Source organism: Pygoscelis adeliae, unplaced genomic scaffold (assembly GCF_000699105.1).
Source record: "Pygoscelis adeliae isolate BGI_AS28 unplaced genomic scaffold, ASM69910v1 Scaffold45, whole genome shotgun sequence".
In the NCBI taxonomy this organism is placed as follows: domain Eukaryota; kingdom Metazoa; phylum Chordata; class Aves; order Sphenisciformes; family Spheniscidae; genus Pygoscelis; species Pygoscelis adeliae.
Genome location: NW_008825114.1, coordinates 11,359,223 through 11,374,133, shown reverse-complemented (window position 1 = coordinate 11,374,133; position 14,911 = coordinate 11,359,223). Strand labels below are relative to the sequence as shown.

At 42.1% G+C, this 14,911-nt stretch overlaps 1 protein-coding gene across 1 annotated transcript in view; it reads right to left on the bottom strand.

Moving 5' to 3' along the window:
• Window positions 1–14,911, bottom strand: part of TLE4 (transducin-like enhancer of split 4) — a 170,455-nt gene that overhangs the window by 37,558 nt on the left and 117,986 nt on the right. Inside the window, exons 6-7 of the mRNA XM_009328188.1 lie at window positions 7,281–7,485; window positions 6,865–6,881 (exon numbers count right to left, since the gene is read on the bottom strand). Of these exons, the coding sequence (XP_009326463.1) occupies window positions 6,865–6,881; window positions 7,281–7,485 (222 nt within the window). The remainder of the gene's footprint in view (window positions 1–6,864; window positions 6,882–7,280; window positions 7,486–14,911) is intronic.

Here is a 14,911-nt window from a genome sequence, read left to right as displayed (position 1 = left end):
TAATTGCTTCTTCCCTCAAAGCACAGCTAAAACTTTGTAATTCATGATGCACTCAACAATCTTGCATAATAACTTGGGAATCAGTGAGACTACTCATTTCCTTCAGGTTCTTCTAAAATCAACCTAAGAGACTGACAACACTTTGACTAGGAATATGCTTGTTTCCCAGTGCCAGGGAAGACACAGGAGGAGCAATACAAATATTAATACAAACATTAACCTACTACCAGCATTTGGTGACTTTAGCCAGAGGACAGACACTTCCAACGCATGTCATCCATGTCACTGATTCCAGAAGGTAATCTGTCCTTCCCTCCCTTCAGCAGATAATCAGCATGCCCAAAGAACCCACTGATTTGCATGAAAATAAGGGATGTTTCAAGTTACTTTGGATCTAAGGGTTTTAAAGACAACTAAAAATCAAAATGCTAAGTGCTCAATACAACAAAAAAAATGTATCACAGCACCAACAGGTATCTCTAAGGCAAAAAGCAGCCATCTAGTTTGTGTCCCGCTTCGACAAAAATTTTGTAAGTATTGTTTATTTTCTCTCATTACTTCGATTAACACCTATTTAACCTGACCTGCAAATGTGTTCTTCATTCCAGACACGTTCACCATGAGTAAACTGGTGTAAGCCATGAATGCCAGCATCAGGAGTATGATTTTAATTGCACAGTTACAACGAGGAGAACTTCAAAAGAGATAATAAACAAATTCATTCCCTCCCTTTACTACTTTTCTCCCAGCTATTACATTGTCAAAGCCTTTGTGCTGGAGAAGACCTTTCCACCCACCTCCTCACCCCAGCAAACTTCCTCTTCCTACTCTACAACGTTAAGTCATAATCCTGTGTTATCAACATCACAGTCTGTTGCCATGGAAATAATTAGACATGACTGCTCAGGTTAGAAATTAGAGCCCCTGTAAGTGTTTGCCTTCTGGCTGAAGAGAGCATCTGGAGAGAGAACATTTGAGTTACCCTAAATCACCAAGTGGCAAAATAAAGTTTGATAGTGAGAAGCACTGCACAATTTTGTCCAAATGTGGGCACACTGCCAAATAAGACTCACCCTGCAGTAATTGGCAAAAGGGTGCAAGGTAAGAGGCTAGCATACCGCTAATATACAGAAGCGGGAAAAAAAGCTATTGGGTAAAGGAGGTGAAGCCATCAAAACTCGCAGAAACAGCTAATTCTTTGATACCAGAGTACGTGCTGTTACTCTCATACGAATACTCTACACTAAATTAAAATTCCCAGATGACCTCATTAAAAAGGCAAATGATGTGACACTGAATGAAAGAAAAAAATGTAAAACTCAGGTGGGAGGGAGGGGGTGGGGGAGAAAAAAGAAGACAAAAATGCATCAGGGAGCTATATACCTGAGGTTCAGTTTCGTGTTCTAAAAATCTGTTAAAAACCACAGGGCTTGAATGACGTGCTACAAGTCTAGCCATGAAAAGGTTATTAAGAAAAAAAAAAGCAGTGCCAAAAAATCAGCTCCGTAAGGTAGACCGAGACAACAAACAGGACCCTGCTAATTAATATTTGTTCTGCTTCAGCAGACAGTTACTGGACGAGCCTGCAACAAACAAGCATGTCTCACCCAATCACATCATTAATCCATTCACGTTCACCACCTGAGGACCAGCTATGCCCCACAGATATTTATTCATCTGTTCCACAAACAAACAATTACAACACATTTTCTGGAATTAGGACACCTGTTACATTCGGCACAGCTTACGCGCCCAGAGGCAGATATCAATTAATACTGAAAAAATTACTGTATCGCAAGCCAACAGAAGTTACTCATTATATTTTGATAACGCTACCCCCAAAACACCCGCAATGATCAAAAACACAACTCTTGCAGAGCAAAGTTTCGTTCAAATACGCTCAGCTTAAAACTACCACTTCATCATTCCAGAAAGCAAAATACACGCAACACCTCGTTTCCCAACAGAGAAAGGCACGAGCAGAATCCATGACACGAGTGTGAAACATCTGGATTTTAACAAGCCTGTGAAGTGCTTTTCAGCTGAACGGTATTAAAGTGGCAAAACAAGAAAATTATCAGGAAATAAATTCTGTAGATTTCTTTAGGTGTGTAACAGATAACTATGTTTCTCTGGCTCGTTAATTACATACTGAATGCAAAGACATTTGGCTGGACACTCATAGCACTGTCATTTAAAAGAAACCTGACAATTAAGGCAAAGTCCACAGCAGTGCATCATGGCAGTTTATGTGGTGTTCCTCCACCAACAGAAAACAAAGTCCGAGCAAGGCAAATACATTTGGTAATATCCAAAAGTCTTATAATATATGTTGGGCGTTTTGATTTTAAACTACCTTGTTCTTTCCAGAAGCATTACACTCATACAACTTTTTTTTTTAAGTATCAAATTACAGCTGCAGGAGCAAGCAGCTTACTCTCACTTACATACTTAATGAACAGAGGACTAAACACTTAATAGCGGCTAACAGCTTGAGAAGCTAAATTGAGAAGCACTGGAACAACTGCCACCACAAATGTAGATGGAACGTGGGAATCACACCCATCTACTTTCCCTGTATCTGCCACATGTAATTATTAGCCTCCACACAGATTAAAGCAAAACTAATCTTATTGCTAAACTCACTTGAATTTGCCCTGACAGTTCTCCTAGTTCACTAGTGTGTTGGACAGAAATTCACCCCAAACCTCCATTTGATGCATTATTTCAGATTCTTTCATTTAAAACTTTTTTTTTTCCCCCAGAGGAATCTCAACAGGCTATTTTATTCCTGCCACAAGACTGCAGCTTTTAATTATTGGCATTTGTTGCTCCTAAAACGGTAACCCCCAGCATCAAAATGAACAGAGTCTCCACCGTGTTGGCAAGTCTTAGTATGGGCATGGTCTCTGCGCCAAACAATTTACAATTCAGGTGAGAAAAAAAAAAAAAAGGCAATGCACTGCCTGAGTATAAAGAACAACAGATCTGGATTAACAACAGATGCAGTAAAAAGTTACACAAATTGAATCCTGTCCATGAGGCAGCGATTCAGAAGACTGAGATTCTTGAATAACCTGCTCAGGGACATCCTGGCTACCTCGGGCAGGCCCGCCACCCAGCCAGCACCTGGGGGCTCCTTCACTCCACGGGAAGAGACTGCTAGCACTGGACTACTTTCTGCCAGGTGGTGCTTTTGCACACAAAATGCTTCCTTAGCTTCTTCACAGGGTACGTTTTACAGAAGGGACTTTGTTAGAGACCGGAGGAACTTTCAACACATTTGTCCCAGAGAGGGTAGGTGAGGACCAGGGCTGGGAAGAACGTGCCTCCTCCATCAGCAGTTCTTGCAGGACGTGGAAAAATCCTTGTGGGGTGCAATTAGCAAGCAAGAATCCACTGCAGAATAATCCTTTACCTTTTTTTTTTTTTCTTCTTAATAAAGAAGTTTTACTGCTTTGAAAAGGGGATACACCGAGTCCTCTGTGAAAAGCTGCTCGGTTAACTACAGAGCTGTTTGTTTGTCTTTCTGTCTATACACATTATATTCCCTCAGAGCCCTTAAGCCACGGCTGCACTTTGAGCACAGCCCTGGCTCTTGCCACCCTTCCCTTCCCTTTGTCCGCTCCACAGCCTCGCCACTGCACAAAGAGTGCTCCCGTGACCCAGTTTACCGCGTCTAGAGTTTTCCCACACTTCGAACTTTGCAAAGGATTCGGAGGACTGAATCCAACACGAAATCAAAGAGCTCCCAAAGCCGCCCTTCTCCATGAGGCTCGCTGTGCCGATGCTGATCTATTATTTAGGAATAGCTCCTGGACAATCTCATGTGATCTGGAAGGTGAACTGCTCGCTCCAGGGAGGTGCTGGGAAGGATGCGAGCCCAGTCTGGCTTACCAGGCAGAAAATGTCACATTTAGAAAAGTGATGCAAATTGCCTCTTCCTTGGGCTGAACCAGGAGGAGGGTCAGGTCCAGCACAGCTAGGGACAGAAAGTTTCACGAAGACAACTGTCCAGCAAATCCAAAGCGCTGGAAGTGGTGGCAAAAAACAGGACACTTCAGCCAAACTCCTTTATTTGTAGAAATGGGTAGGGTACCGTCATTATCTGAATCATACACTAAAGCGTAAATTTACACTTTATGAGCTATTCTAAAATCTGCCCTGCTTAATAATCTGTATCAGCAAGAAAACACTTTAAAGTGTCTCTCACAATTAAACCCAGGCACAACCTTGTATAAATCAAAATTTTGCTACCATATCAAAACGTTACACTGGGGCTGTATAACATTGCCCATATCCTCATTACATGCTACACTAATTACTACCAGCAGATTCAGAATTTTCTGCACATTAGAGGCTTTTAGAGGAGCTATAAAAAATTTCAGGCACCATTAATTTAAATTTGTATTGAAATTTCCTTTTGACAGATGGCCAAAAATTACTTACTATTTAGAGTACCAGAGCTGCCTGTTTGCACATTAGAAGAGGAAAGGGAAAAATTAAAAGCAAGAAGGAAATTTATGTCACGTTCATTACCTGTTAAATGTTAAGGAGCATTATCCTGCATGAATAAATTATTTCATACGAGCACACAGACTCCAGCTGCTGGCAACTGGCACGTTCTGGCTGACAAAAACCATCTCAAGTCACACAGCAGACAATCATAAAAAGCCTCTCTTAACCAGGAGCCACTTAAGGGAGGACTGATCGATTGAACAAGTGACTAACTGCTACTCTGGGCATCACTGAAAACATTTAAGGAAATTAGCAAACTATTTCACCTTGCAAAGCTGGCAGCAAGCCCCATAATGCTGACACACAAGCCAACTCACAACCTGAACACCGTGCAAGACAAACATCTACTTATCATTTCAAAGTAAATTGGCACGAAGTAGTGACACCCTCCTCTCCCTCTTGAAGCTGTATGAATAACAGTGCCCTTGAATCATTCCCAGACAAAATCAGCCTTTTTGGTATAAACACTCCCCGTAACACCCATGCCAGCATAAACACCCCAACATCCCACAAACATTACATAAAAATGACTAGTGTATTTTGTTTAAAACCAGCAGTTAGCATGTACTAGCAGTTCTCCTCGTTCACTTTCTTGAGTGAAACGCTCATGGTTCCAACTGTACAGGTATGCAAACTCGATAAAAAAAACAGGCGGGTTTGTATTCCCACATTTAGATATCTGCTCTACTTGTACTTGTTTGTTTGGGTGCAGGAAAAAAGAAAATGGACTAAACCTACCTATTCATGGCGAACAGGGGGTGTTCTAGGGAAATCATCATTAATCTGCGCCCAGCCTTGCTGCATAAAGCAGTAATCCCAGTCTCCAGCCATCGTGACAAGGAAGCTGAAGTAAAATCCGACATGCTGTTGTTCTATGTCGGTAGATAGACAGCTTCAGTGCCTTTGCTGCTCACAGTAAAAATTGACAGTTCCTGTCAGCTCTTGGTTGTTATGCAGGGCCATGTGGGTAACAGCAAAACTGACAACCATCGGCTCAGTTGCACTCAGCTGGGACGTGGCAGAGTTGCCAGTGGCAGAATGGGCGCGCTGGGGAAAGCTGTGGGACATGCCCCCATCTGGAGCTGCCGGAGAAGCAAAGGCATAGCGCCTTGCATGGCAGCCCTGGCCAGACAGGTCTCTGGTGGGGGCAAAGCCTGTGCCTGGCACCGTGCTCTTCCCGACACTGTCTAGGGCACAGCAGTAACATCTGCCTGGCAAGCTCCTGGTAATCTTGTCTAATGCACCCAAGACTCGTGCTGAGAACACCTCTTCTGGCATTTGGCCAACCCAAAAATAAATTACATCTTCCTAAAAAAAGCACCACTAAAATCTTGACAAATGGGTTGCAAGTGCTCAGTAAGGTGGGCACAGGTCTTGCCCCTTTTAAGAGAAGGGTATCTTTCATTTTACACTCACCATCACCTATAAAAAGGCTTAGTCTTATGCTCCTGAGAATTGTGCAAGCCACTCAGGCTCTACTCTGTAACTACATCCAGCTACCGAAAGCTGGGCAGGTAACTGCATAGCTGGCAACAACCGGGTCTGCTGCGAGTCGGTAAACCACCAGCAGCAGCAAGGAGAGCAGATCAATCCAAGAGAGGGCAGGGCCAAGATGCACCTCCCAACTTGCAGCATTAAAAACCCGGGAGCCTCTGAAAGACTCTGGTGGCTATCCAGCATGGACAAGCATGCAGGTACATATGCTGAATCATAGTCGTATGCATCACTGAATGCTCAGAATTACACAAGCCACAAAGTGTGCATTACATCTACTTATACACAGGATGGTGCACACACGTACGCTGCGAAGTCACTCAGAGCCTGAAAATTAACTTTTGGATAAAGGAAGGCAGGATCCTCAGTGTGAGTACCACCTTCGTCAGGGTATGGAATGGCAGCTCGCTCCTCTCCAACTCGTTTGGCAAGGAAGCGGGCAGCACACCACCTCTTCCCTGCAAGCGACGGAGCTCTCCTTCCATAACTGCATTAGGATATATCAGAATTACAGTTTACAGCCTCCAAATGACTTAAAACTACTGGCTAATTCTTTCTGTCTCATAAGCTTGGGCAGAGAACCGGGGCAGCCCTTTCCCTATATCCAGGAACAGCCTTAATGCTGTTCCACCAAACCCACTGGACGGCACATCGCCTGCAATCCTAGCTGCCCCACTACCAGACACTTTCTAAGTGTGATAACACAGTCCATGCAGGGTTCTGCTAATCAACATGAGTGTCACAACCTGGTTTCACTTTGTGACTGTTTCCACCACTTTGGGCCATACTTCAGAAAAACGCAACGCGCAGCTCTTTCGAGCCACCCCTTACACCTACAAAATGGAGTCCTACCTTGATGGAGTCTCTATCTGCATGCAGAGCAGCCCCCGTGTGCAAGGAGAGGAGGACGCAGTGGCAGGGGATGGGGAGGTGGGGGGGAGAAAGAAAGAGAAAAGTACTAGTTAGTTTACATGAAATTATACACTTATCATACTCGGAAGAAAGAATCCTGATGTCTGTTAAATAATAAATTGCACAGATGTTAACTTTTCTGTACAGTTAATTATTAATACTGTACAGCCAGATTTATAAAACCAGATTTCTAGCATTCGAACACAATTTCTGGCTACTGCCAGGTAATAAATACTGAAGCAATTAGCTAGGAATTCTTGTGAAAATTCCTTTTTTTTTTTAGAGGAGAGCTTAAAAAAAAAAGAAAGAAGAAAAGAGAAACGAATGAAGCCATACAGCCATCTGGCAGCGCCTACCTCTTTGGTGATCGTTATCATGGTGCTTCTTCTCGTCTTTAATTGGGAGGTGGGACTGCCCCCCCAGCGCACTGGACAGTGCCAGGAGACCAGCACTGCTGCCAATGGGTGGGATGGCTGGAGGCTGCAAGCCCGAGGGGTGCGGAGTGAGCGGCACGGGAAGACCATGTCCATGTGACAAATGCTGGGCCTGGAGTTGTTGCTGCTGTGAAAAATGAAACACAGATATTGAATTTGTTCAGGGAGCCGGGGGTCGTCTGATTGATCCTGTACATCAAACGTGATTGATCAGATCAACCAATAATCAAGTCTCACAAACATCCTGGTGTTTTAAAAATGTCCATGTGTTTGGACACAACACAATCTGTAAACTTCAGGCTGAATTAAAAGAACAACAAAAAAATAAAAAAAAGAATAAAGGAAAGGAATTTTACAGTTTTGGTGAAATTTTTATTTCTCTGACAGAGGTATTACATTTTACTCTTTCTAGCAGAAACACACCACGTACATGTCTAATCAAAATATATGTAACTATAAAAGCAGTTATATAATGCAAAAAAAAAAAAAGCTGAAAATTGAGAAAATTAGTGTTAAACAGTTCTCCCAGCGCTACTGCACAGCATGCAGTGAGAGTTAATTTGAAAGAGAAAACCTGAATTAACAATCCAGAAAAGGAAACTGGTTGCAGCCACCGTTTTAAGCCCTTTAAGTGTCCTCAGCGGTACTTGAGCAAATTACTAAAGAAAATCTAATGTAGCAAGGCTTGGGTCCTCCTGTAGGCTTGCTCAATAATGCTGAAATAATTGGGCACTCTGTGCACGTTTAGTGATGCTCGAATGAAAAGCTAGAGGCCTGCCCTTATACTCTTCTCTAGCTGCTGACTCTGTGTTGTGACAGGTTTATTTGAGTGGGACTGTGATGCATGCACCAGTAACCGCGCTGACAAGAGTTTAAAGTCATTTTTACCAGTACACTGGCAACACATAGAGAAAGCCCTTGAGAGGTTCGAATTGGAGTACTTGACCTCAACCAGGGCTGCATCAAGCTCTGTGCTATACTAACCATTGTGGGGTAGACTGTTTGTTTGTTGCTACTAAATGGGAAGGTGGGGGGCGGAACAAAGAGGTTAAAAAGTTATGTTAAATGTAACCCAAGAGAGATCTGTTCAGGTCTAAGGCTTGCCCACTAACTGTCCAACTAATTTCTGTTTATACAGTAACTAGATTAGCTCTGAAATTTTCTTTTTGTTTTCAAGTAGTCACTGCTCAGGACTCAGGGTAAATCAAATCAGAAGTCCTCTAGGTTTGCTCTCTCCCCCCTGCACATCTGTATAAAGGGTTTTGGAAGAAGAAGAAATAAAAACTTAACTCGCTCTGCATAAAAATATTCCATTTTAAATTCCTAATTGCGAAGATTCAAGTCCTACCTTTATTTGTTTTTCACTTGAATCTAAATTCACTTCCCACCTCGCAACCCAGCTCTTTAATCAATCAAGAGACAATACGCTGTTCACTTGATTTTTCCCTCCCCTCCCTAGCATGAATCTTTACATAAGGATGAGCTGAAAGTAAAAGACTGCAAGTCATATACAGTACGCTACGTAACTTGTGCAGCACGCTGCATGCACGCCTCCCTCAACACCCCCCTGTGAAAGCGCAGATTCTTCTCTTACTCTTGGAAACACAACCCAGGCGGTGGAATCAGACTGTCAGTGGCACGCACATGTCATCTGACCCAGATCAGTGCCAGGGAAAGGAGGGGAACGATCCAAAAGGAAAGTGGAAAAAAACCTAAAAAATATTTAAAAAGGGGGTGGGAGGAGGAACCATGAAAAAACAAAAACCAGAAAGAAGATTCTTCAGGTGAAAGAGGGAAGGCTCAATCCTTTCCCTGCTTGCGAACCCATGTCGTTCCAGAAGGTACTCTGTCTTGTAGAAAGTATCAAACACATTTTGCTTGCTTGATGCTCTTATGGAAGGATGCTTCATTTCTCAGAATTTTAAATTAACTACAACAAAACAAATCAAGACCCAACAGTGTATTGTTTAGCTTCAGGGTTTGAATGGGGCTGCCTTACAGCAAGGGAACAATCTGGCATGCCAGATTTGGTGAGGGAGGGAGGAAGAGAGCAAGAGAAAGAAAAGGAACGGACAAAATAATCTGTGTTCTGGAGTCTCATTTTAAACAAGGAATTTCGCGTTCCTGTTCGAGAACGTGCTATAAACCAGTGCAAGAAGATACCTGCCTGAATCTGCCAGTGGCTTGAGGCAAAGGCTTTGAGAAGAGCCTGAGGATATCAACAGTGACAGTTTTCCCTTTGTCAACTATTTCACTGTGGACCAAAGTATACCATATCAGGGACGCTCATTGCACGGTACTGTACAATCTATACAGACCTACCTACTGACCTACCCAATTTGCATTATATGACCTCCTCTATGGATACAGGATGGTTTCTGAAGAGCTTGAAGAAAACTGCACTAAACCCTCTTTTTTACTGCTCTTTGTTGGGAACTTCTCTACATAGCTCAGCAAGACAGCAGCACAGACTGCACCTTGGATGTACCAAACGTCGTTAATGCCTCCCAGACATAATATGGGCATTAAGAGTAGTATGGGTAATGACACCTCAGTGCCTAGTGGCTTGAGATCACCCAGAACAGCGTGGCTGGCCAACTCCCTCTTGGCCAAGAACTGACACATTTTCACTGCAAGTTGAATTGCAGAGAGCTCTGAAAATAACTGAAGAGAATAGGAGAACAAAACCAAACCCACAGCCTTCCTGCCATGGGGAACTTTTCTGAAGAGACCAAGCTCTTCCACAGAAAACGATGGGAACCTGAAATCTGGAAAGAACATGGCACCCTCAGTCACAAAAGTGTCATTCACTGATGTAACAGCAATTGGGTGCAATTTAGTCACATTGTAACGGCACAAAGAAAACACTCTGATATGAAAACCAGACTGTTAAATAAATCTAAGCTAACACCCGAAATTCCAGTATAGCCCCACATGCCCATGCCACACACGCACACAGATAACATTGTGCGTGTTGTTAGACTGAGGTGGGACTAAAAGTTGAACAACAGGAGGAGGATCGTGGACAGGAGGAGGATCGTGGACTAGGATTGCACTTGTACAGGAAAGGACTATGAGCTCCTCCAACATGATGAGCAATGTTGTACAGCAAAATTGAGGCACTGGTCCAAAACCAGAAATTACAAGAGTTCAAGTGGAACACTGGGCAGGCTTTTGCTCTCAGAATATAAAAGAGCAAAAGGAAAGAAAGTATATGATCACTGTTTGCTAATAGGCATACTCAAGAAGGTAAAGACAAAGTGACAGCGCATCTCTAACTGCCATTTCCAGACCTTTGAAATCTATTACTATATTCAAATGCCCACAACAGTCACAGCTTGGTTTTGCTTTTCCACTGCCCATGGGTGTCACTGGTAAGCATCATCAGCTTCCTGGGTGGCCTGTACACAGCTGCTTGGTTACAGGGAAAGTTATAAAAACATGGGCAATTCCTTAACCCACTGGGCATCAGGTTAGCGCTACAAAATGGTAAAAAAAGGTGGTCTCCTCTAGTCATCAAAATGCCAAAGATATGGAGGAGCAAGACAACTGACAGATATTCTCCCCACACAGAAATATTCCACTATGGAAGAAAGTGTACATTCGTTTCTGCCTATTCCACGAATTTAGATCATAAAATCTGACACAATTTAAGAACTTGCAAGGAAAGCCTGAAAATGATTCAACTGAGCAACCACGTAATTTTTTTTATGTTGCTGTAATGCTTTCACTTCCCACTCCTCCATCTTCTCTTTAATTTGTTATCCTTAGTCATGTTATTTATGAACTCTTAGCACGTGGTTAACTTCAGACAATCCCATCGCAGTTGACTATAGTATGCATAAAGTCACGCATACATTTTCAGCAACAATGTATAATAGGTGAAAAGTTGCAAAGGCAGTACACCAGGCTTTATTATGCTGTAAATTTTCCAGAACTATTTAAAAAAAACAAATAGCAACAGTTAGCTACCAAGAAATATGCCCTACAGAATTGCAGAGTAGATTGCAATGTTTTTAAGAAACATCCAACACACAAAAATATAAGAGCAAGGGTAAACCCAGCAATCACAAAGAAGCCAAAAAAGAAAACTGTGTTTTTTGGTAATAAGTATAGGAAGATGGTAATTTAAATCAGCTCAGCAGTAAAAACTAAAGTAAAACTTTCAAGACATATTAACACATGTCAATTAAAGATAACATCTGGTTGCTACTAAGTTGTTGGTTTTTTTGTTTTATTTTCTGTATATTCTTCTAGGCAGTCTACAGTAAGGAGTAAAATAACTCTAAAGCCAAATGGGTAAAAAGGCTTTGCAAAAGATTCTTATCTAAGTATCACTAATTTTTACAACGGCAATTCTAAATATTGATGCTTAGCTTAATTCTTTTCCCAACACATCTTAAGAGATCAAATTTATAGTAAAATGTGATAATAAACCCACTAAGAAATTAGCTTCTAATGCTCTCTTGTTATAGTCAGCACATTCAAAGCCTATTTTCCTGGAAAAGGTTCAAGTTTTTACTGGATACTTTCCAAGTAGCTCTGTGTCACAGTAATCTACCATTTTTCCTCTTAGAGACCCTGAAAGCTCACAGCCATTATCCAAACAACCTGAACATGCTCCTCTAACCTGAAGATATTTCTAACATTAAAAAACTAATGTCTCAAAAAGATATTTTATATCTGTACACATGCGTGCACTACCCATACCTGCAATACTGCTTGGAGGGGACCTCGAAAAAACTGGATAAAATAGCTTCATTGTTTGTTTGAAATTTGTTAGATGAAGTGATTGATTGCTCAGAGTGAATCATTAGTAAGATAGCATACAGATAAAACAGTAACCACGATGAAGAGGAAATAAAGACATAAAACAAATGGCTCGAGAGTACACAATATCAATGGTTTAAAGACCAGCAAGAAAAGGAAGTCCTTTGGCACACACAGTTATGAGAGTTCTTAGGATGATATGAATTTTTATCTATCATGCCTGTTCACACCCCTGACATGATGCGTGCTGTTTGTACTTCCTTCGTACAGTTCTCTCTCTGCTGGCATACCGTTCCAAAAAAGGTTTTTCTGATGTTAAGATACAACACGGCAAAGCAGCCTACAAAGAGAGTCATGCAGCAGTTCCTCCAGTGGAATGGTCCTGGAGCTATATGCCTATATATCATATGTCTGGTTTGCCATAAAGAGACTGTGGTACAGATGTAGGGTAGAGCAACCTACCATCCTTACTCTTTTAAGGGAGAGTGATCATTTTGCAAATGAACATGTCCAGTGTGAAAGAAAGGTATCAGAGATTGGTGGGAACTCTAAACACTTACACGCAGCTGATCTACTAGAAAACACAGATGTTGTTTCTGTTCACAAAGGGGAATGAATGCACAGGTTAGACAAAATCTAGGAAAAAGAATGAAAAACAATGAAAAAGGAGAGAGGATAAGGAGGAGGCTAATAATAATAATAACAACAACACTTCTTTAAAAAAAGGCAAATGCCAAGCTTCTTACTCTCTGAGAATCAGTAATTTCTGCCTTTGAGGATGCTGATTCTACAGGAGGAAAGCAAGCTCCACTGAGAAAACTAGGGGGGGGAAGGAAAAAATCAATAGCTGTCATTAATCAGAAGGGGAGCATTTAGAACTCCTACATAAATAACAAAGAAACTATCAGAATCGTATCTCTACAAATTGCCTCAAAGATTTTCTAAGTGATCTAGGAACAAAAAGTCAACTCCTGAATCATATTGTGGGATGAAAGGCGATATACGCAGAGCACATTTCCGTTCTTAATCATATATATAGGAACATCTGTCAGGATACATGTTTCAGCATTTGTCCTCCCTTCCCCCCCTTATGACTATTTTTCACTCAGTGAAACAGCGTAGACAGAGGACAGAAGTAACAAAAAAATTAATACAACCCACTACCAAATAAACGATTTGTGGTAAAAAACGGCCAGCATTTTAATAGAGGAAAAACCTAGTCCCATGCAAAAGCCCAAGTGCACCTTCCCCCAGAATCTTGGAGTTCAGTAGTTCCTTCTTCTGCTTGCAGGACTCCTCTCCATCTCAATTTCACACTGGGAGCAGAGGGAGGAAGAATTAGGCTCTTTAGAATCACTTTCTATTATCATTTTATAAAAGGCAGAAATTCTTGCATAAATCATGCCACTTAAGCTCTCTTCTCCTTCCTGCTCCCCCAGCAATTGCTAGCTAAGGAAAAGAAAATCCACATCTCCTGCAAGAGAAGGCAGAAAGCAACAAATGCAAGTAAGCTCAAGGTCTTACCATACGGAGCGCCACTGGCAAGAAATGTGCCACACATACCAAACCTCCACTTCAAAACCTTTTCACAAAGACCAATGCAGAGAAAAGAGTAATGGTGGCAGCAACTGGGTGTCTTCTGTTACAGATGTAAAAATCAGCTCTGGATAGGTAGGTGCACACTGGTTGAAGAACCTTATTTACCCAAGTGCTCCACTCATGTCCTCCCAACGGACACTGGGAGAGATTTTCTCTCCTCTGGACTGACAGCAGGAAAACGGTCTCCGCTCTGTGACCCTGTGAATCTTGGTCCTTTTCTTTAGAACTAGAAAATGAGAGCAATGCCTATGGTTTTCCCAGCAGAGTCCTAAATAACCTAAATAACCTTCTGGGGTCCTCACATTAAAAAGTTTCTGAAATCCTGGGCTACAAAAACATGACTGAAAAGTGAAAAAAGTACCATCTGAGATGTATAATGAATCAAACAATAAAAGCTAGAAGAAAAGTTAAGTAGTGCCACTGGTCACAGAGAGACCCAAGTTGCCAAATCTATAAGCAATTCTACCACCAGAGCTTTTAATGTGGCAACTATAATTGACTTCTAAGCTTCCTCACAAGGTACATGTAGTAAAAAAGCCATGTAGTCTTAGCATGAAAGAGATGCATCTTATGCATCTCACACATGCATTTATTTAATGCATCTTTTAAAGTCAATCCTTAGCAAGTCAAATTTCTGGATAGCAATTACTGAGAAGCACAGGCTCCATAACTCTCTAAGTGCTAACACTATGTTTTCTCATGCTTACAATATGCAAACACACACTGGGTTGGATTCCAGCAAATTGTCTTTGCTTGGGACAAAAACCTGGGTGTCCTGCTTTCGGCAGGGATAGAGTTAATTTCCTTCCTAGTAGCTGGTACAGTGCTGTGTTTTGGATTTAGGGTGAGAACAATGTTGATAACACACCGATGTTTTAGTTGTTGCTAGGTAGTGCTTACACCAGTCAAGGACTTTTCAGCTTCCCATGCTCTACCGACTGAGAAGGCTGGGGGTGCACAAGAAGCTGGGAGGGGGCACAGCCAGGACAGCTGACCCAAACTGGCCAAAGGGATATTCCATACCATGTGACATCATGCTCAGTATACAAAGCTAGGGGAAGAAGAAGGAAGGGGGAAAAAGGACTGTCGTTGTTTAACCTCAGTTGGCAACTGAGCACCACGCAGCCGCTCGCTCACTCCCCCCCAGTGGGATGGGGGAGAGAATCAGAAGGGTAAAAGTGAGA